Source organism: Elgaria multicarinata, chromosome 5 (assembly GCF_023053635.1).
Source record: "Elgaria multicarinata webbii isolate HBS135686 ecotype San Diego chromosome 5, rElgMul1.1.pri, whole genome shotgun sequence".
Classification (NCBI taxonomy): Eukaryota; Metazoa; Chordata; class Lepidosauria; order Squamata; family Anguidae; genus Elgaria; species Elgaria multicarinata.
The window spans coordinates 127,867,760-127,890,872 of NC_086175.1; the positions used below are offsets into that span (position 1 = coordinate 127,867,760).

Genomic DNA, 23,113 nt, shown 5'->3' on the forward strand with positions numbered 1-23,113 from the left:
AGGCCTATCTGGAGATGATGGAGATGGAACCTGGATTGCATGTGCTCTAGAGATGTACGGATCTATGATCTTTCCCCAAACGCAGGATACTGCCTTGTACCAGGTCAGGCTAGTTCCCATGTAAGCCCAGCACTGTCTCCAAGGCCCGCTCAAGACATTTTGCTACCTGAGGCAGAACAGCAAATGGTGACACCAAGACAAGGTGCCTAGTAATAGAGATGTACGGATTTTGAAGATCCATCCCATCTGTGATTTGTGGGTTGTCGGGAGCTTTTCATTCCCTCGTCAACTTCTCGGCGGAATTGGCTTTTTTCCGATTTCCCAAATTTGTGCAAATTTGTCTTTGTGCAAATTTGCACTTGCAGCCATGTGCCAAATCCCCACCCCCTGCACATTTTCATGCTTTAACCTATGGGGGGAATGTGCATTTTCAGCTGGTGTTTTATTATTGTAAGTGTTTTTTCTACGATTAAATTTGTGTAAAATTCCAGAACGTTTTTTAAAAACTGGTCTGCAACTTGGGGAAAAAACGGTCTGCCTTAGAATCTGCAGGTTGGAGTCATAGAAATCCAGATTCCATTGATTCTCTAACATTGCTACCGAGTACCCAAGGCTGGTCAAAGTTTTTTGGCACCTGGGGCTGAAAATCCCATCGGCACCTCTCTCTGGAGGGATGATGGTGATGGTGATGATGATGCTACAATTTAGTACCCTTTCATAGCACCTGAAATCAGCTGCCTCAGGTGCCACCTTCCTCCACTTATTAGAGTGGCCTTCTACTACGAATGGTAGTGGATCTCAGGAAGAGATCTTTCCTAAGATCTCTACCTTTATTATTATTATTATTATTTATTTATATAGCACCATCAATGTACATGATGCTGTACAGAGTAAAACAGTAAATAGCAAGACCCTGCCGCATAGGCTTACAATCTAATAAAATCATAGTAAAACAATAAGGAGGAGAAGAGAATGCAAACAGGTACAGGGTAGGATAAGCAGGCACAGGGTAGGGTAAAACTAACAGTAGAAAGTAACAGTAGAAGTCTGCACAACATCAAGTTTTAAAAGCTTTAGGAAAAAGAAAAGTTTTTAGTTGAGCTTTAAAAGCTGCGGTTGAACTTGTAGTTCTCAAATGTTCTGGAAGAGCGTTCCAGGCATAAGGGGCAGCAGACGAAAATGGACGAAGCCGAGCAAGGGAAGTAGAGGCCCTTGGGCAGGCAAGAAACATGGCATCAGAGGAGCGAAGAGCTCGAGCGGGGCAATAGTGTGAGATGAGAGAGGAGAGATAGGAAGGAGCTAGACCGTGAAAAGCTTTGAAGGTTAACAGGAGAAGTTTATATTGGATACCTAGCCATATAATGGGAAATGCTAGAGAGTGAACCTGGGACTTTTTGGATGGATGGATGGATGGATGGATGGATGGATGGATGGATGAGAGGGACAGAGGGAGGGCCCATGGCTCAATGGAAGAACATCTGCTTTGCATGCAGAAGGTTCCAGGTTCAATCACCAGCATCTCCAGATAGAGCTGGGAAATTTCCTGAGTAAAACCCCAGATAGCACCCTACTGGTCAGTGTGGACAGTACTGGGCTTGATGGACCTACACAGTCTGACATAGGCCACAGCTAGACCTAAGGTTTATCCTGGGATCATCCAGGGTTCGCCCCTGCCTGAGCACTGGTTCCCCTGTGTGTCACCTAGATGAACAGGTTTGACCCCTGGACGATCCAGGGATAAACCTTAGGTCTAGCTATGGCCATAGTGTAAGGCAGCTCCCTATATTCCTGTGTAGATAGAACAAGAGATAGCTTATACTCCAATATCACCGCCTTTGAGATACTGGAAATCATTGGCGATTCGCCACTTAAAAGCAAGGCATTAATAGTCTGGAACAGATCCTAACCACGCTTGAAAGAAATCCTATAGAAATCAATAGGGAAACTTGCTTGCACATTAGGTTAGTGTGTGTTCAATCAGTTTTCATTGTAAAACGTTAGTTCCAATTGGCAAAACATGTTCTGATAAGCCCACTCTCATGGATGTATCATCCACTATGCCAGACGTCACCAACACGGCACTCTCTGTATTATTTATTTATTTATTTATTTATTTATTTATTTATTTATTACATTTCTATACCGCCCAATAGCCAGAGCTCTCTGGGCAGTATGTGTAGTACTACAACTCCCAGGATCCACTAGCCAGCATTGGACTTGTAGTCCAACACATCTGGAGGGCAACCAGTTATGGAAGGTTGCATTATGCCACCTATCTAATTACAGGATGATTTGGGGGGGGGGGTACAAACTGGGATGGATCAACCTCCTAGATGCCCTCCGCCCAATTTGAAATGAATAGGAACTGCGCAACCTCATGGCCGCATTTCCTCAAGGTTGCCAACCTTCCCAGCTCTCTTCTGCTGTTTGTTTAGCTTTCCCAAGCCATTTGTGGAGCATGTGTGTTTGTGTGTGCATGTGTTTGTGCATGCACCAAGCATGGAGCGTTTGTCACTGCTTCTGCCGAAGTAACCATGGATGTTGTTCCTCAAAGCTATAGGCTTTCGATGCCCTCTGTTAATAGTCAAAATGGTAATAAACTCTACTTTCTTTCAGCTAAACAAGACGTTTTTGACAGCTTTCACTGTAATCTTAAAGGACATTTGTTGACTTGGGAAGTAGTGGCCCACTCCTCTCGTAGATAAAATGCCTTTTTTATTCTAGAAAACTCAATTGGTCAGAAAGAAAACATTCAAAACTGGCTATATCATAAGAACATAAGGAGAGCCCTGATGCTGGATCAGACCAAGGGTCCATCTAGTCCAGCACTCTGTTCACATAGTGGCCCACCAGCTGTCAACCAGGGACCCAAAAGAAGGACATGGTAGAACAGTACCCTCCCACCCATGTTCCCCAGCAACTGATGCACACAGGTTTACTGTCTCTGATACTCTGATATCACATTCTGATTTTCTAGATTATCAGTTTACTGGGCTGTGAGTAGTAACATCTCCCCAGTACACTCACATGTACACACACACACACACACACACACACTTCCTCAATTAAAAGGCATTCAGTTGAATGTATAAAGCAATTAACATCAATTGCTCATTCATTCCTGTGTCTATTTCGCCTAATTGCTCAATTGGACATAATTGCCCAGCAAAACGAAATAGCAGTGAAACAAGGTTATTTCACATGTGTGTGTGTGTGCCTTTTTAAGCAAAAACAAATGATCAGTTTTAAATGGCATATTACTTGAAATGCTCCTTTCTATGTGTACTTTTTTTTTTCAAATTCTGATATTAATTGGACAAGAATTTCCCTAACTGCACATTTCCTTACAAATATAAGTTGGCCCAATCTTAAACGTTCACATTTCATTTTAAATTTGGCTACTACCGTATTTCTTCAATTCTAAGACACACTTTTTCCCCCTATATAAACATCTCTAAAAACGGGGTGCGTCTTAGAATCGCGGGTGTGTCTTAGGGTGTTTTTTTCTGTTGATGGTACTGAAATTAGTGTGCGTCTTACAATCGATGGCGTCTTACAATCTAAGAAATATGGTAATAATAATTCATAACATGCAGATAGCACATTCGAAGAAGTTCCTATACATCCGGAGTGACTCATAGACCACATGCATGCCTTCGGGCCCTTTATTTGCAGCCACCAGCAGATTTGCTTCCAAAATTTGGTGGCACAGTAGCAAAAAAGGACCATTGTCTGGAAAACAAGGATTTTATTGCCAAAATTTGGCAACACGGATGGGAAAATGTGCCAATTTGTCCTTGTTGTGAAGCAGGAGTGGACAATTTCAGGAGGTTCAGGGGAGCATCCCCCCCACTCTGAGGCTGAACTCTGTTGGATTCTTTCCTCCCCCCAAAAAAATGAGCCCCCAAAATGGCATCTGGAGCACTAAGTTAGGCCAACACTATTATCAAGGTTGGGTAGTGTCAAAACTGTGCCAATAAAAGCTGAAGTTATCTATCTATATAGATTATGCAAATTAAATACATTTGTATGGTTCTGCTTATTTAACATAGTTTATTCTGCAATTGGTATTAATGTGTGTAATTTAATGATTTCTTCTAATTGTGGGGAGGGGGAGAGAACATGGGTCTCCACTCACGAACCACTGAAAACCTCATTCAAGGATCCTTCTGGTTTCTGAAACTTCACCGAGCATGTTCTACACAGTGCCAAGAACATCTTTGCGATCATAAGGGCTAGAAACTTGCTTTTTCTAAAACAAAACATGCTGGAATTTTCTGAAAGCTGTGCAGCTGGTACCACATCTTGTGGCTTGTCTGCGTTGCCAGAGAATGCACATTGTTATCACCAGATTGCAGTTGAAAGAATGGTGTCTTTTGCTAGGCCACCCACTGAATTCAGGGTTAAGGTGAGATGTTAAGAACATAAGTAGAGCCACAGTGGATCAGACCAATGGTCCATTTTGTACACCACTCTGTTCATGCAGTGGCCAATCAACTGCTCGTTGGAACCCACATGTGGAACATGTGTGCAACAGGGCCGTCCCACTTGTAGTTCCCAACAACTGGTGTATATAGGCCTCCGATACTAGAGACAGAACATAGCCTTCAGGACTAATAGCCATTGATAGCCTTCTCCTCCAGGAGAAAACTAACCATCCAAATTGGTGGCCATCACTACATCTTGTGATAGCAAATTCCATAGTTTAGCTATGCACTTTGCGAAGAAATCCTTCATTTTAACTGTCCTGAACCTCCCCACCAATCAGCGTTACTTATTTATTTTATTTGTTACATTTATATCCTGCCTTTTTTCCACCAAGGAACCCAAGGTGGTGTACATAATCCTCCTCCTCTCCATTTTATCCTTACAACAACAACCCTGTGAGGTAGGTTGGGCTGAGGGTCTGTGACTGGCCCAAAGTCACCCAGGGCTCATCTACACCAAGCAGGATATTCCACTACGAAAGTGGTATGAAAGCAGTATATAAAAGGCAGGAGCCACACTACGGCTTTATAGTGGTATTGAAGTGCACTGCAGGATCTTCACTACTGCTTTATAGTGGTACTGAAGTGCCCTGACAACTGTTGGGGCCCATTGACACATCTACACCAAGCAGGATATAACACTGTGAAACCAGTATGAAAGTGTTACCGTATTTCTTCGATTCTAAGACGCCATCGATTGTAAGACGCGCAGTACCAACAACAACAAAGCTTTGATTCTAAGAAATAATAAACGCACCCGCGATTCTAAGATGCCCCCCGTTTTTAGAGATGTTTATATAGGGGGAAAAGTGCATCTTAGAATCGAAGAAATATGGTATATGATATGTGTCATGGGCCCCAACAGTTGTCAGTGTACCTCAATACTGCTATAAAGCAGTAGTGTGGCTCCTGCCTTTTATATACCGCTTTCATAGTGGAATATCTTGCTTGGCATAAATGAGCCCCCAGTGAGCTTCATGGCCGAGTGGGGACTAGAACCCAGCTCTCCCGACTCCCAGTCCAACACTCTAGCCACTACACCACACTGGCTGGTCATGCCCTATCTATATTGTAGCTCACATTCATGGCCACTGTGCTACATCAGCTGTCGCCATCAGCTGCAGTCTTCATGTGGATGCAGTCAGGGCTTCCAACAAGGCACAATTCAAATTCAAAGGAACTTTGAACCTGCAAGGACTCCAGTCGCTTGTATGGCGCTCCTGTGCATGCAAAGGCTCCCCACTCACCGCAAAGCATATGCAGAACTCGCCCCCTCTTCAAATCACACCCTCCTCCCACTGCTTTGAGGCTCTTTGAGATCCGGGTGACGGCCAGTTGTCCCATTCCATCCTGTGTTTAGTGCCAATGCCTGTGTCAAAGCACCGAACATAAGAAAGCAAAATGCAAAGCACATTGTGTGTGTGTGTGATATGCATGAAGTCTTTGGCATTCATTCCTATTGTCCATCCTGATCGTGCACCGCTGAGCATTTTTTCAGATGTGGCATTTCAGGTGGTCCCCTCTTGAAGGGGTGCTGCCCAGCGATTGATGAGCCTTCATTTTCTGCCTTATTCCCGTGGGCCTGGCCGCTGGTAATTCAGAAGGAAGTTTCATTGCCACCGCTGAGGACTTATAAGCAGGGATAACTGGACAGTTTAAACCATGGAAGAATCCCAAGCATGCTTTGGAATGAGTTGGGTTTGTTCACTACCCTCCAAAAGCTAAAAGCCTGAGAGGTTTTGGGGGGCCGTTGTTTATCAGCACTGATTTTCCTTTCCTTTTCTCCCCTTCTCTTATAGGAGGACAAGAGGACTGCATTCTCTCCTATGAACCCGTAACGAGGCAGGAAAGTAAGCAAGTTCTGATGCTGTTCTAAGTAACGTTGGGCTAATTGGATGAAAGCCTAGTCCTGTTTCCTGAACCTGCTGCTCTCCAGATGCTTTGGACTTCATCTCCCATCAGCCCCAGCCAGCATGGCCAATGATCGGGAATGCTGGGAGTTGTGGTCCGAAACATCTGGAACGCTGACCTAGCCCATTCCTGCAGCAGAATGAAGCAGTTAAGTTACCTAGTTTAGGGTGACCATACGGAAAGGAGGACAGGGCTCCTTTAACAGTTGCATAGAAAAGGGAATTTCAGCAGATGTCATTTGTATGCATGCAGCACCTGGTGAAATGCCCTCTCCGTCACAACAGTTAAAGCTGCAGGAGCTATACTAGAGTGACCAGATTTAAAAGAGGGCAGGGCACCTGCAGCTTTAACTGTTGTGATGAAGAGGGAATTTCACCAGGTTCTCCATATATACAAATGACACCTGCTGAAATTCCCTTTTCAACACAACTGTTAAAAGGGCAGGAGCCCTGTCCTCCTTTTCAGGTGGTCAGCCTACCTAGTTGGTCGAGTGGACTGTACCATTTCACATTGTAAAAGCTACCTGCCAACGTGAACAAAGTGAAAAGTTCCAGCCCACCTTCTGTCTGTTGTGTTTGTTTTCTGTTCGCAAAGAACATTTCCCTATGCAGGAGCATTAAAAATGTGGTGTGTGTCGTCGTCCCCCAGCTGAAGTCTGAAGTGGTACACCCCACTCTCCTTCCTCTCTAGGATTCTCCCACCCGATACAGCTGAACATGTAGATCCAGCCTCTGGCCTCATCCATACATGTAGCAGAATGGGGTGGTAGAATTCTGATATGGCAGATTGCAATGACCACTTCGGACCAAAGGTAGAAGCAAAAATCTCTCTGTAATCAGAAAGCTGGCACACTGGAGAGAAAAGTTCTAACCCTAAACCAGCCCTTTCTCTACTGTACTAGTTTTCTACTTGCAGATACCTATATCCGGAATTGCTTAAAAATGAGATTTCTCCACCTGCTATCTGAAGTGGCCCATCCTTCCCACACAGGACTCTCTTTTCAGGCTGCTGCACATATTGGCCAGGCCTATGGATGTGTGTTTCCCTTCTCACTGCCATTGTCACCACCTCCTCCTCCTCCTCCTCCTCCTCCTCCTCTTTCCCATCATGGCTTCCACTTGCTTGCTGGACAGGCGGAGAGACAGTGAGGAAGTGGGCAAAGGCATCTGCTCCCCCTCCTTCTCACCAACACCGTTGTCTCGGCCAGAGCTGGGGCAGATCTACACAGCGTACTGAAGGCGCTTGCATGCGCCTGCAGTGTGCCCCCAAAGCGATTGTGTAGATTCCGCCCTGGAAGAGGCGGAGGAAGAGGCAGAGGAATCCGGCTGCGTCCTTGCCGCCACCGCAAGCTCAGCGGAAGAAGGCGGGGCAGAGAGCAGAAGAAGCTCTCCGACCCGGGTGGCTCTTTCGCCGGCAGCAGGAGGCCGGCGGGGAGGTGGGCAGTGGCGGCGGTGGCAGCAAGGATGCGGCCGGATTCCCCAGCCGCCTCCTCCTCCTCCGCCTCTTCCTCCACCTCTTCCAGGGCAGGATCTACACAATCGCTTTGGGGGCGCACTGCAGACGCACGCAAGCGCCTTCAGTATGCTGTGTAGATCCGCTCCAGGAGGCAGGTAAACGTGAAGGATGCATTGAGGAGGAGGAACAATTACAGGGGGCTCCTGGCCATGGGCTGCTGCTGGAGTGTAGGTGCTTGGCACGTGTCCAACCGTGCCTACCCTTGACGCCAGCCTGGCAGCTGGCCACCATCTTGGAAATAAAAAATATATATATTTTGCCCCGGAAAATCCCCTAATAGCTCCACAAATTGAGTTAACCCTTGTGTTTCTGCTAAAAGTAGAATTTTAGATGTTGGCCAGACATCATGCTTGGCTGAAACATTAGCCCCCTTCTTCTTCTTTTTCTTCTTCTTCATCGTCGTCATACTTTCTTTCGGCATTTCAGTTAATTACACCAGACCGGTTATTATCCTCGGTCCAATGAAAGATCGGATCAACGATGATTTGATATCTGAATTTCCCGACAAATTTGGCTCCTGCGTACCACGTAAGTATTCTATTCTTGAGGCATTTTGCTCATGCTTCCTCGCTTGAATGTGCTGCTGCAGCGTGCTTTTTCATCTTGGCTGCTGCATTTACAAAACTAGCATCTTCTCTTTTTTATAATGCCAAAGTATCGCTCAGAAGCCAGGCCTTAGGGGGAAGGAGATGTAGCTCAGTCACAGAGCACACGGCCAGAAGGCGGAAGCTCTCAGGTTCAATCCTCAACATCTCCAGGAAGATCTGAAACTGTAGATAACTGCTGCCAATCCTAGTAAACCATCCTTCCCCAACCTGGGGCTCATCTACACCAAGCAGGGTATTCCACTATGAAAGCGGTATATAAAAGGCAGGAGCCAAACTACTGCTTTATAGTGATATTGGGGCATGCAGGATCTACACTACTGCTTTATAGTGGTACTGAAGTCCACTGACAACTGTTGGGGCCCATTGACACATCTACACCAAGCAGGACATAAGACTGTGAAAGTGGTATGAAAGTGGTATATGGTATGTGTCAATAGGGTTCCGATTTCTTCATTCATGCCAGAGCTCAGCTCTGGAGCCTGTGGCCTTAGCTAGACCTACCTGTTAGTGCACACGGAGGGGTGAAGATCTCACGATGGTTTTATCGTGAGATCCACACTCTGTTTACACATAGCACTTGACGACCTCAGAGGGAGAGGCATCACGCCTGCCGTTTTTAAAATTTTCTTAAAGGGGGAGATGCGCACACGCGCTCATGCACAAAAGGTAAAAGCTTATTTTAAAAAGTATTATTTTCCCCGCTCCCCCACCACACCCCCAATGGGCACAGTGCTCCTGAGCAGCTCTGCGCCCCATGCGCGGGTCCCGGCTCCTTGCGAGGAACCACGAGGAACTGGGACAAACCGCAGCGCCTGGCCACACGTTCTGTGGAAAAACTGGGCCTAAAGGGTAGGGCAAGATCCCAGGGCAAGGGAGGGATCATCCCTCCCTGATCCCAGGATCCCCTGTGTGTCATGTGAACACACAGGATGATCCCGGGGATCACCCCGGGATTTTGCCCCGTCTAGCTATGGCCTATGTTTCGTATCCCAAGAGAGACCTGGGAATGTGAACTAATAATATGGAACAGACACACACACACACGCTGGCAGCCCATGCAGGCTTCCAATGGGCGGCTCCAGCCACTGCCCAGAGACCTCCTCCAGGAGGTAGAGGTCCAGGGGGAAGCCATGCTGCCATCCTGCCACCATCCAGAAGTCCTACTACCCATGAGTATGGTCCATCAGAATGGCCTCCCAAACCCAGTTCAAGTGGGAATCTACACTGATGTTATTCTAATGTTTTGAATGGGTTACTGCGACGCACAGCGTCACGTGACCCTGGGTCTCCAACGTTGCAAATGAGTCGTACTTACAGGTTCTATTTCTTAGTTCCAGCGTAGCTACAGATTCATGTGCCTCATCCTACCGGTAATTCTCCTCTCCCTTTCTCAGAGCTGCTGGGTTTGCTCCGCCCACTTCCTGTTCTCCTTCCTTTGCCCCGTTTGCTATCTTATCTGCTACAGCAGATAAATCACACCAGCGTTATACTGTGCAATCACTGACAATTGCATGCAAAGGACTCAGAAGTTTTCCACCTTAGAATCTGCTTTGATTGTGAAGTAGTCCCATGCATCCAGCGTTAATTGTGCTCCTTTTGCAAAAGATTCGCCCCAGCCGCTGCTGTGGGCGCAGGAGCAGGATTTTAAACAAATGCTTACATCTGCGTAAGCTTTATAGATAAAGACACCAACATTGGCACAGTAATTCAAATACCAAATTTGAATCAAATTGGGTCATCGGTTGATTTTTTATGACTTTTTTTTTTAACATTTCCCCCCTCTTTGCAAAGGAGCTGAGGAGCGCTCAAAGGATCGCTGTAGCTCCCTGCAGGAAAATTAACAAGGGTCCAAAGTCCAAAACTCATGACCAGCGGGGCTTCTGCTAAAACTTTTCAATTTGGTCTCCCATCCAAACTCTGACCAGACCTGGCCATGCTTAGCTTCAACAAAGTGGCTGGCTCCTATGCACTCAGGCAATTCCCTGGGACTTGCATTAAGATGTTTTGGGAGGAGGTTTGTGTGTGCTTATGACTATTGCCCTGCCCTGCTCTGCTCTGCTCTGCTCTGCTCTGCCGGCTAGGAATGAGGCAGGCAGTGGGCAGAGCAAACCCAGCAGCTCTCACGGAAGAGGGAGAACAACGGAAGGATTGAACCATGTGCCCTGAAGTTCCGTTGCAGCGAAACGTAAGTCAGAGAAATGATACAGAGAACTACGTTAGAAAGGGACGCTAGCAACGTTATAAGACTAGTGTAGATCCGGCCCAAGTTTGGCAGCCTGTTGGAGTGCAGACTTTTGGAATTCAATAGGGCTGGTATTCCACCAAGGCTGAAGCCAGCTGGCAACCTCTGAACATGTGTTATGTCAGTTTCCCTTGATAGCGGTCATTAGGGCCAGAACTACACCTTGGGGTTCATCAGATGAGCATTATATCGCATGCTCGCTACTGCCCACTCACGGTTTTTCGCACATCCTTTAGATTATGCCATCTGCCTCCTGCGCACCTCCCGCTCCTTCTTTCCATCACAAAATGGACCCCTTTTAATCAAATTTTTTTTGGGGGGGGGGGACAGATTGTGCTGCCATTTCCTGCTGTGCGCAGGGAAGGCAATGCAATAAAAACGGCCCCTGAATGGGCCACGTGGTCTTTGTTTACTTCCTCTTTCTTCTCCGGAAAGAAAGAGGAAGTAATGTGGGACAGGAGCAGGGGCGGAGAAACGACAGTAAGGAACCGCGATTTTCCCACCGTCTCGTGGCGCTGCTTGTGTCAAATCATTATGAATGTGGAATAAAAAGCAGGAAGTAACATTATAAAAGCATTATATGGAATGTGCCCCAACAGTGATCAGGGCACTTCAATACCGCTATAAAGCAGTAGAGTAGACCTAGCCACAGTCACCATTGTCCATCCAGAAGGAGATCAAAACTGAAGGAGATCAAAACTGTGTTCCTATTTGTATCCAGGACTTGGGGATGTGTTTGTGGTTCCCAACCCTAGATTAGGAATCCGACCCCATGCGGTGAGAAGCAGATGGTCAATCTGGCATATTTGATAGCACCCAAGTCCTGGGTGGACGCTGGGGAATTGAATCTAGGCAATGACCATAAACAAAGTGATTTCTTTGAGCATCTCAATAGGAAAACCCCCGTGACAGTCAGGTAGAAAAGTGGTTACATCAGGGACCCCCCACCCACCCTTTCCTTATATGCAACCAATGCAAGAGGGGTGAAGACCGGTTGTTTTCCGCTGTATGGGATTGGGATAGGAAGTGCTATTTCTCATCGGGGGCGAAGATCATAGAATCATAGAATAGCAGAGTTGGAAGGGGCCTACAAGGCCATCGAGTCCAACCCCCTGCTCAATGCAGGAATCCACCCTAAAGCATCCCTGACAGATGGTTGTCCAGCTGCCTCTTGAAGGCCTCTAGTGTGGGAGAGCCCACAACCTCCCTAGGTAACTGATTCCACTGTCGCACTGCTCTAACAGTCAGGAAGTTTTTCCTGATGTCCAGCCGGAATCTGGCTTCCTTTAACTTGAGCCCGTTATTCCGTGTCCTGCACTCTGGGAGGATCGAGAAGAGATCCTGGCCCTCCTCTGTGTGACAACCTTTTAAGTATTTGAAGAGTGCTATCATGTCTCCCCTCAATCTTCTCTTCTCCGGGATTAACACTTGGGATCTAACGCAGGTATTATTTTACCTTCAGCCCTTGAGAAACCTTGAAGAGAAATCTCTGGCAACAAACCAGAGGTTTCTCTTCAAGTACGAAGACCTCTTGTTCCAGGTCCGAGCCAGGATGCCAGCGATGACCTTTTCCATGATGCTCTGTCCCATTTCCTGCCCTCCAGCAGTCAGGCTATAGCTAGACCTAAGGTTTATCCCTGGATCATCCAGGGGTCAAACCTGTTCATCTAGGTGAAACACAGGGGATCCAGTGCTCAGGCAGGGGCGAACCCTGGATGATCCCAGGATAAACCTTAGGTCTAGCTGTGACCTTAGTCAGCATTCTGTGGCCACTGAGTATGTTCTGCCCTTGGGCTGTTTTGAAGGCGATTTCCCCTTTTGGGTCCCCCCCCCCACTAAAGATTTTGTACTTCTGCAAACGTGGGGTTCCCCTAAGCCTGCTAATATCTCCTTCCTGTGTGTGATCAGTGCTATTTTGGCTACATAAAGATCACCCCCTCAGCTATTGTGCAGTGAAAGCTGGTGGCTCCAATGGCACCTTGAATAACTCCTTTAGAGTTCTGACTGGTTCTGACTGAAACCTGGAGGGATTCACAGCCCCACTGACATCCGGGCCACCAGCCTCCACTGATATTGTGTTTGCTATTAGTGTACAGAATAAGAAGGCAACCAGGATGATCAGGGGTCTGGAAACAAAGCCCTATGAAGAGAGACTGAAAGAACTGGGCATGTTTATCCTGGAGAAGAGAAGATTGAGGGGAGACATGATAGCACTCTTCAAATACTTAAAAGGTTGTCACACAGAGGAGGGCCAGGATCTCTTCTCGGTCCGTGCAGGACACGGAATAATGGGCTCAAGTTAAAGGAAGCCAGATTCCAGCTGGACATCAGGAAAAACTTCCTGACTGTTAGAGCAGTACGACAATGGAATCAGTTGCCTGGGGAGGTTGTGGGCTTTCCCACACTAGAGGCCTTCAGGAAGCAGCTGGACAACCATCTGTCAGGGATGCTTTAGGGTGGATTCCTGCATTGAGCAGGGGGCTGGACTCGATGGCCTTGTAGGCCCCTTCCAACTCTGCTATTCTATGATTGTATGATTCTATGAAAAATTAAGAGTAAGAATGTAACAGAGAACCAGAACAGATCTGTGTTGGTTGCGGTTTTTGTCTTAGTGCACTTACAGAAAACGGTTTTGTTTCCTTCCTTTTTCGTCGTCCAAAGATACAACTCGGCCCAAGCGTGATTATGAAGTAGATGGCAGAGATTACCATTTTGTCATCTCCAGAGAACAAATGGAAAAGGACATACAAGAGCACAAATTCATAGAGGCCGGACAGTATAATGACAATCTGTATGGAACTAGCGTCCAATCTGTGAGATTTGTGGCAGAACGGGTAAGTTAGATGAATGATGTCAACGCAGATGTGGTGATGTTGTATTGGATCATATTAAATTGCATTTCAGACTCAGGTGATGATTTATTTTATTAATGGCAGCCAGGAACCCAGTCAGATGTTTAGAAAAAGCACATGGTACAGTTCTGCTGGAATGGTCCCGTTTTATGTTGTAAGTAATGGGTTGTATGCTTGAAAGCTAGTATGTCATAGTGGGTGGGGATTTTTAGCCTAAAACATTCTTCTTGATGAACTAGCATTCCATATGCAGGGAATTTTTGATAGACAAAAGCATTCAAAATGAAGATTCTCCTATATACCATATCTCTTCGAATCTAAGACGCCATCAATTGTAAGACGCACACTAATTTCAGTACCACCAACAGAAAAAAAAGCTTTGATTCTAAGAAATAATAAACGCACCCGCGATTCTAAGATGCACCCCGTTTTTAGAGATGTTTATATGGGGGGGGGGAAGTGTGTCTTAGAATCGAAGAAATACGGTATACGCAGTTGACCTCTGACACCTTGCCAAAGGTTCTGCAGCCAATGGAAGTGAGCCTTCTCGGTGGTGGCAGCCATGCTTTGGAATACTCTCCCATGTGTAGTTCGAGAGGCTGAAACATCTCATGGAAAGACACTTGTTCACACAGGCTTTCTATGACCTATGACCCTACTCTGCTACTATCCTGTTTTATTGTTTACACTTATGTAATATTTTAATGTTTTTCATTATGCATTATTTTATCTCGTTTTTATTTTGTCATGTTGTATTTTATTTAGAACGACTTAGGGATTTTAATATGTGAAATGGTTCGGAAGTATTCTAATAAATGAATAAAACACACACACACCTGCAATCTGAATTGGCACACTCCCAGGAAGACTGTATCATGTGCTTTTTCTAAATGTTTTGTGCTGGGTTCTAAATCACGCAGGGAGTACATCGACAGAACAGGCTCTGATCTTCCACCTCCAGTGTATAAGAGGCAGTGGTCCAGGCTATCAGGGACGTAGCGGGGGAGGGGGGACACTGCCAGCCAGCATGGCCCCATTCTCACATGACGGTAATAGCACACGGTTCAAATACCCACATCTGGCTAGGGAAATAGCGATTCTAGTCACCAGATGTGTTCCAATGTCGTAGGCTTCCTCAGTGAATATAGGTAACAATGAACGGATTAGTTAGGTTGAACCTATGGAAAGGAGGGCAGGGCTCCTGTATCTTTTAACAGTTGTGATGAAGAGGGAATTTCAGCAGGTGTCATTTGTATGCATGCAGCACCTGGTGGAATTCCCTCTTCAGCACAACAGTTAAAGCTGCAGGAGCCCTGCCCTCTTTTGTATCTGCTCACTCGGATATAGCTCCTGCAGGTTTAACTGTTGTGATGAAGAGGGAATTTCACCAAGTGCTGCATGCATACAAATGACACCTGCTGAAATTCCCCTTTCAATACAACTGTTAAAGATACAGGAGCCCTGTCCTCCTTTCCATATGGTCACCCTAGCCTCTCTTGTATTTTTGTTCCGCTTGTCAGCTAAAAATTACACCCCATCCCAAAGCAATTTATGCTTACAATGATCATGGCTAAACCAGGCCTATATCTCGGGATCATCCCTGTGAATCCAAATGACACACAGGGGATCCCGGGAGCAGGCAGGAACGAACACACACACACACACCATTTGCCTGGGATAATCCTTAGGTCTAGCTAAAGCGTAAGATTACCATTGCAGCTTGATTAACACCACAATCCTATGCCTGTTTACTCAGATGTAAATCCCATTATGTCCCATTATACCCTCTTTCCTCAGAGTAAGTGGGTATAGGATCGTAGGCTGAAGGAATTTACATTGATGAGCCATTCTGCTAATCGATAAGTTAAATTTTCATCCATCTGCACGTGGGTAAAATCAGTCTTTCTAAAGCACACTATCTTATTGTAGATAACACCACTTTCATGCTGGAATCACCCTAAGAAAAGGCATTCCTTTTCTTAGAGGAGAGAATGGACAGGAGGAGGATTATGTGTATACCACCTTGGGTTCCTTGGAGGAAAAAAGGCAGGATATAAATGCAATAATCAATCAATCAATATTCCTTCTGTGTGCAACGGAAAGAGGGTTTCCTCTTGAAATACTGCTTGCCAACGATATTTTTTGGTGCTTGTCAGCTACTTGCATGAAAAATAATGGGTTGGATCCTGGCCTAGTCATACTTGGAGCAGGCATTGAACTTAATGGGACTTCGGTTAGTCATGAGTAAGTTGCGTTCCATTGATTTCAATGGGCCTGCTCTATGTATGATAAAGTCTGGATCTAACCTAATGTTTCTGATGTGTGTTTGCTTTTTGGTTTAGTTTTTTGAGCTGGTGCCCAAATAATTGGGGTCAACATGTTTTTAACCAATTTAAAACTGTTTCAGTCGGTTATCTAATAATCATGGCAGACCTAATTAGAATCCAGTGCAAAACTATTAAAGTTTGACAAAGGTAAAAGCCCGACATCAAAGTGAAAAGAAGAACATCTCAGTAGAACATCCTCAATAGAACCAGTCTAGATTTTTTTTTAAAAAAAAAGGAATAAAAAAATTGTTAGTCTTTTGGTTACATATTTATATTCCACCTTTTAATTCCAGAAGGAACCTCCAAGCTCGCTGACATCAGTACAAGAGAAAATTGTCCCAGAGCCATTTAATAAAATAGCAATAAAATAGAACAATACAATGGGCCAGTTTGTATTAGGGCTGTGCACGGACCCCCCAATCCGGATCAGGCCCGATCCTCTTCACGCCGCTCCGCCCGTCTCCTGCTCCGCAGAGCGAAATCCGGCTTTGCCGCCGTCGCCACGCAAGATAAGCCACCGCCCCACCCCCTTACCTGTGTCTGTTGTCGCGGGCTTCAATTGAGGCCCCGGTTGAAGCTGGAAGAGGCACTTCCAGCTTCAACCGGGGCCTCAATTGAAGCCCGCGATGGATGCAGGTAAGCGTCCCTCCTCCCTGCTCCCTTACCTGGCGGTGCCGCCACCGCATGGAAGGCAGCGCCGGCAGCGCCAGATGAGTCCCCCTCCCCCCCCCACTTACCTGCTGGTGGAGCTCCGGATTGAGGCGATCCTCTTCGCCTCGATCCGCAGTCCTCCGACTCTCTTCGCCGCCCCCTTTTCTGGAGGCGAATCAGGCCACCTCGCTCCTGCTTCTCTGAACCGAAGAGAAGCAGAGCACAGCCCTAGTTTGTATGACCTGTTGGGCTCACCATCGGTTGTTTAATAGCCCCTGAGTCAATAGTCCTGGTGTAGACGATACTGAGTTAAATGGGCCAGTTGTCTCACTTGATAGAAAACAGCTTCCTCCATTCCTAATCTAAACTGTTTCTTCCCCGTCTTCAGTTTCTCCCCCTTATATTGGCACATTTATAGGCGAAAAGGTTGCGAGAGATATTGTGAAAGTATAGCTGAACAGATTCTCTGAAACCTAGATTAGACCCAAACTGGACCTTTCCCCTGAAGCAAGTATAGGAGATTCTCTTGAAAAAGCCCCATTGAAATGAATGTGTACCATGCAACACGGTGATGTCGCACTAGTTCATGTCAGTGGCGCAAAGAAAGAAGAACATCCAGGCGAATTGTGCCTCTCTTGATCCGTTGGCAGTGATTACTGTACTCTAGGCCACTGCATCTCCAAAGTCTTGGGTTTCTTTGTGCATGAGAATCAACCCCTCTTCATCTGCTTCCAACAGGGCAAGCACTGTATACTCGATGTATCAGGAAATGCCATTAAGAGACTACAAGCTGCCCAACTCTACCCCATTGCTATCTTCATTAAGCCTAAGTCGTGGGAGCCATTGATGTGAGTACTGTCTCCTTGAACCAACGTCTAAGCCATTAGGGAGGAGGAGGAGGAGGAGGAGTGGTCTGTGCCTATTCAGGTCTCCCAATTCCAGGATGTTGGTATTTTCACTAGGGCTGTGCAGCGCCTTGGGCTGTGGCCCCGAATCAGAGCCAAGGCGGGCTGATTTGGCTCGGCTCGATTCCGAGGCGGTTCTAGCAAAGCCCGAGGCGCCCCAAAGCCGAAGTAAATTGGCTCTGAAGCTTCGGGGCACCTCGGCATTTCGGAGCAGCCCTCATTAGTCCCTTACCTGCTGCCTCCACCACCGTCCGCCACCAGTGCCTCTGTCCTTGCATCTGGCGACTTCCGCTGTCGCCGACACATAAGACCGGAAGTAGGCCATGCAATTTTAAGATATCGCGGTGGCTCTGCTGATTAGGACCACTATGGCCACTGTAATTTGTGGCCATAAGGCCAGAAACTACAGTGGCCATAGAGGTACTAATCAGCAGAGCCTCTGTGATATCTTAAAATCGTGCGGCCTACTTCCGGTCATATGCGTTAGCGACAGAGGAAGCTGCCAGATGCAAGGACGGAGGAGGTGGATGGTGGACAGCAGCGGCAGCAGGTAAGTGGGGTAAGGGAGCCTTTTCTGGGTGCTGGCTGCACAGCCCGGCTGCACAGCTGGCACCCAAAAAAGTCCGAGTCACCTCAGAGGGCCCGAATCTCGCCTCGGCTTCGGTGCTGAGGCAAGTCGGGCAACCCTGAAACACCCCTGAGCCAAATCAGGACTGTTTCAGGGGCTCCGAACCGGCCTCCAAGGCAGATCAGGGGGTGGGTGCACAGCCCTAATTTTCACAATGTCGGGTTTAAGCTTTCTTGTCTGAAGCCATCTTTAGACATCCGTGATTACGTGCAGCTACAGGAGGGTGGATCATGTTTCCTCCATTGGTCCATGTCATCCATGTCTGATGGGAAGACATGAGCATGTCCCTCATTGGGTAATTGTGTTCCCTCCCAGCTTTACCTATGAGAGTCAAATTAGGTGATATCTTAAATGCACCTATGTATTTAATGCAGGGGGTCCTCAACTTTTTTGGGCCAATGGACACCTTTGGAATTGTGAGACTGTGTTGTGGGCACTGTCACAAAATGGCCACCAAGGGCAAGGGTGTCCCATTCACAAAACGGTTGCCATGGTGGGCACAGCCAGACAAAAGATATCCTCCAAAGTGTCCACAAGAGCTTATGCCAGAATAGATGCCTGGACACGGAATAACGGGCTCAAGTTAAAGGAAGCCAGATTCCAGCTGGACATCGGGGCAGGATCTACACTACTGCTTATAACAGTTTATAATGGTTATGATAACTGTTCAGGCCCAGGACACATTACATATACAGTTTTCATACCATTTTAAAAGTATTATAACCTGCTTCGTGTAGATCGGCCCAGCGAAAAACTTCCTGACTGTTAGAGCAGTACAACAATGGAACCAGTTACCTAGGGAGGTGGTGGGCTCTCCCACACTAGAGGCCTTCAAGAGGCAGCTGGACAAGCATCTGTCAGGGATGCTTTAAGGTGGATTCCTGCATTGAGCAGGGGGTTGGACTCGATGGCCTTGTAGGTCTCCTCCAACTCTGCTATTCTATGATTCTATGATCTTTAAGATGCCACAAGACTCTTTGTTGGTTTTGCTGCAACAGACTAACTTAGCAATCTCTCTGGAAGTTAAGCATTTAATGTATCTTTGGTTTGTCAAATAGCAGGGCAGGGGCAGGGAATAGCCAGGATTGGGACTGTGGCACACAGGGAAAATCAAACCCACCCATTATGCCCCCCCCCAAAGAAGGAAGCTGCCTCATCTAGAGTATTGTGTACAGTTCGGGCACCACAATTCAAGAAGGATGCAGACAAGCTGGAGCGTGTTCAGAGGGCAACCAGGATGATCAGGGGTCTGGAAACAAAGCCCTATGAGGAGAGACTGAAAGAACTGAGCATGTTTAGCCTGAAGAAGAGAAGATTGAGGGGAGACATGATAGCACTCTTCAAATACTTAAAAGGTTGTCACACAGAGGAGGGCCAGGATCTCTTCTCGATCCTCCCAGAGTGCAGGACACGGAATAAAGGCCTCAAGTTAAAGGAAGCCAGATTCCGGCTGGACATCAGGAAAATCTTCCTGACTGTTAGAGCAGTACGACAATGGAACCAGTTACCTAGGGAGGTTGTGGGCTCTCCCACACTAGAGGCCTTCAAGAGGCAGCTGGACAACCATCTGTCAGGGATGCTTTAGGGTGGATTCCTGCACTGAGAGTTGGACTCGAGGGACTTATAGGCCCCTTCCAACTCTACTATTCTATGATTCTATGTTAATGGATGTTCCCCTTCCAGGGTGAACGGCAGCTTTGGGAGAGGGAGAGTAAACTAACATTGAGACTCTGGAACAGGGGGAAGGGATATATATATATATATATATATATATATATATATATATATATATTGTGAACTGCCCAGAGAGATTTGGCTATTGGGCAAGATAGAAATGTAATAAACAGATAAATAAATCTATCCTGATGAGCCCTTTTCCAAGTGCCACTTGAAAGAAATAAAGATAAATGTGTTCAATGCATGCAAGCATTTATCATGTTGTCGCATTCTATCTCCCTATGCGTAAGTACAAGAAGTACACGTTCTGCATTTGTGCCCATTGTTAAAATGGAAAGCTAGCCCGTACCGCCCTGTGTGAATCTGGCTCAGCAAAGGGCCTTTTCCCCCCTTGTTGATTGGGGTCAACACCTCCTAGGTGGCATTTCTGCCTTTCTGTGTCTGAATAAGGCTACACAAAAGCCTCTCTCCTTCCAGTGGGAAACAGTGGTCAGTCCACAGCACAGGGACTTCCTTTCTCTTACGTAGTAAGTTGGGAGCCATGGATGAAAAGGTTGCAGGAGGAGCACGGCCAACATTACAATGGTGTGTAGGCGAACGAGGAGAAACTCCATTACCCCAAACCAGCAGATGACCATCTTGAGGACTGAACAATAGAACTGCACCCACTGTCCCATTCCATGCACTCGTCTGATCTTTTTTGCAGATCTTTTGAAACATCCAAGTAGGCTATGCGTACAAGGCCAAATGAGTGTGCAGCTTTGGCCATGCAAACGTTCACATGGTCACCCGGACATGGCTTATGATCATGGGGTCAATGCCCCTGAGGCCAAGTTGGCCAGACAGAATAACTGCGCACATCATTGCTCTTGGCTGGTGCAATCTGCACACCATGCTACGCAAACAGTAAAACCACACATTGCACCCTGAACTGGATTGTACCACTTCTTACTATATGTGCAGGGATTCCAGTCTTGAATGTTTGCCCATATTAAAGAAAGGCAAGCAAAAATCTCTGTGGGTGTCAAAATCTAGCACGTCAGGGGAAAAGATTCTAGTCTAGTCTTGTCCATGTCATGATAGTTTTCTGCATGCAGGGTGTTTTTCTCATAAGCTTTCAAACACTCAGTCCCCACCCCCATCACCTGAGACAGTATAGCCCAGCAAGGGTTGCACCTCATGAATCTCCTGATTGTGGTAAGAACATAAGACGTGCCGTGCTGGATCAGACCAAGGCTCCATCTAGTCCAGCATTCTGTTCACATGGTGGCCACCCAACTGTTGACCAGGGACCAACAAGCAGGACCCAGGTTCTGGTGTACATAGGCTTACTGCCTCGGATACTGGAGGTAGCACATAGCCATCAGGGCTAGTAGCCATTGATAGCCTTCTCCTCCAGGAATTTATCAAACCCCTTTTAAAAGCCATCCAAGTTGGTGGCCATCACTTCATCTTATGGTGGTGAATTCCATAGTTTTAAATATGCGCTATGTGAAAAAGTGGTATAACATGGTTGTCTCTGTGATCTGCCTTGTGTCCAGAGTTCTTTTAGAGAAACTCCATAGAAAACCTGGAGCAATATTTGGGTTTGTTGCTGAAACAGGAGCGCAGCACATATAATACTCTTTTCTCCTCCCCCCGCCCACCGCTCCCCTCCACCCTATCTTTCTTCTTCCATAGTATATAAACAGATTTCATACACATACAATTCAGTCAGCAGGCAGATTCTTTTTTCTAAGAGCTAGGTCAACCGTAGCAAATCTGTGTTGTCATGTACTTCTTAGCAAATTCTTTATGCATCATCATTCACATAATTTTCTCCATGTATCACATGTGGCTTACACTGTACGGTTCATTTCTGCACGCTTCTGTGATTTAATCCAGAGCTTTAGTTGAGGGTGTAGTATGTCTGCCTCACTTGCCTATATTCCACGGTTGATTTTCTAAAATTAACCATTGCCTGGAAGGGATGCCACATGCTCCATAGCGGAGGGACAAAACGGTCTATTTTGGTCCCACTCTTTCTCATTTTTCCAAACTTCATTTTTTAAAATCCCATTTCCGCATCGCTTTGGTTCTTTTCTTTTTTTGCATCTGTACACATTTCTAGTAACCGTAGTAACCTATGGCTGCGAGAGCTGGACCATAAGGAAAGCTGAGCGAAGGAAGATAGATGCTTTTGAACTGTGGTGTTGGAGGAAAATCCTGAGAGTGCCTTGGACTGCAAGAAGATCAAACCAGTCCGTACTCCAGGAAATAAAGCCAGGCTGCTCACTTGAGGGAATGGTAGTAAAGGCAAAACTGAAGTACTTTGGCCACGTGATGAGAAGACAGGACACCCTGGAGAAGAGGCTGATGCTAGGGAAAGTGGAAGGCAAAAGGAAGAGGGGCCGACCAAGGGCAAGATGGATGGATGATATTCTGGAGGTGACAGGCTTGACCTTGGGGGAGCTAGGGGTGGCGACAGCCGACAGAAAGCTCTGGCGTGGGCTGGTCCATGAAGTCACGAACAGTCGGAAGCGACTGAACGAATAAACAACACACATTTCTATGTACATTTTTCCCAATAAGAGCATTTCGTTACATGGTTTTTCCTAGTATGCCCCCTTTTTTTTTCTTTCTTTTTTTTGCAATATGATATTGCATATGATATCCTATTTTTTTGCATATGACATCCTTTCATATAATTCGCCTCTCGATATCATTTTTCATGAATGTATGCATTTTTTTGTGCTCACTTTTCCCTAACATGCACGTTTTTGTATGCGTTATTTCATTGGAGAACTGCAGTGCAAAATTCAGTACTGTTTGAGCATCGAAGTATAACTGCATTTCAGTTCACATACTTATTCGGGAAAGTGATCAAAGAGGCTGGCTTTCTAAGGGGCCGTAGGAGAAGATGCACATGCCAGAGACATCTAGGGAAGGGACACCATCAAGGGATCTACACGTCGTACTGAAGGTGCACGCAAGCGCGTGTGTAGATCCTGCCCTGGAAGAGGTGCAGGAAGAGGCGGAGAAGGAGGCAGCTGGGGAATCCGGCCGCATCCTTGCCACCGCCACCGACCACCACCTCCCCACCGGCCTCCTGCTGCCAGCGAAAGAGCCTCTGCTGACCCTGGCTACTCACGGTGAGGAGGGAAGAAGCCGGGATGGGTGCCGGCAGCAGGAGGCCAGCGGGGAGGTGGTGGGCGGCGGCAGCGGCAAGGACGCGGCCCGATACCCCAGCCGCCTCCTTCTCCGCCTCTTCCTGCGCCTCTTCTAGCAGGATCTACACACACGCTTTCAGGTCGCACTGATACATGGAGAT

The 23,113-nt window shown here is 46.7% G+C and overlaps 1 protein-coding gene across 8 annotated transcripts in view; it reads left to right on the forward strand.

The window, feature by feature from the left end:
- DLG2 (discs large MAGUK scaffold protein 2) overlaps nt 1-23,113 on the forward strand; it is a 1,258,440-nt gene that overhangs the window by 1,230,700 nt on the left and 4,627 nt on the right. For all 8 annotated transcript variants that reach the window (XM_063127200.1, XM_063127202.1, XM_063127201.1 and 5 more), the window contains 4 exons: nt 6,287-6,337; nt 8,340-8,441; nt 13,425-13,597; nt 17,332-17,441. In XM_063127200.1, coding sequence (XP_062983270.1) covers nt 6,287-6,337; nt 8,340-8,441; nt 13,425-13,597; nt 17,332-17,441 — 436 coding nt within the window. The remainder of the gene's footprint in view (nt 1-6,286; nt 6,338-8,339; nt 8,442-13,424; nt 13,598-17,331; nt 17,442-23,113) is intronic.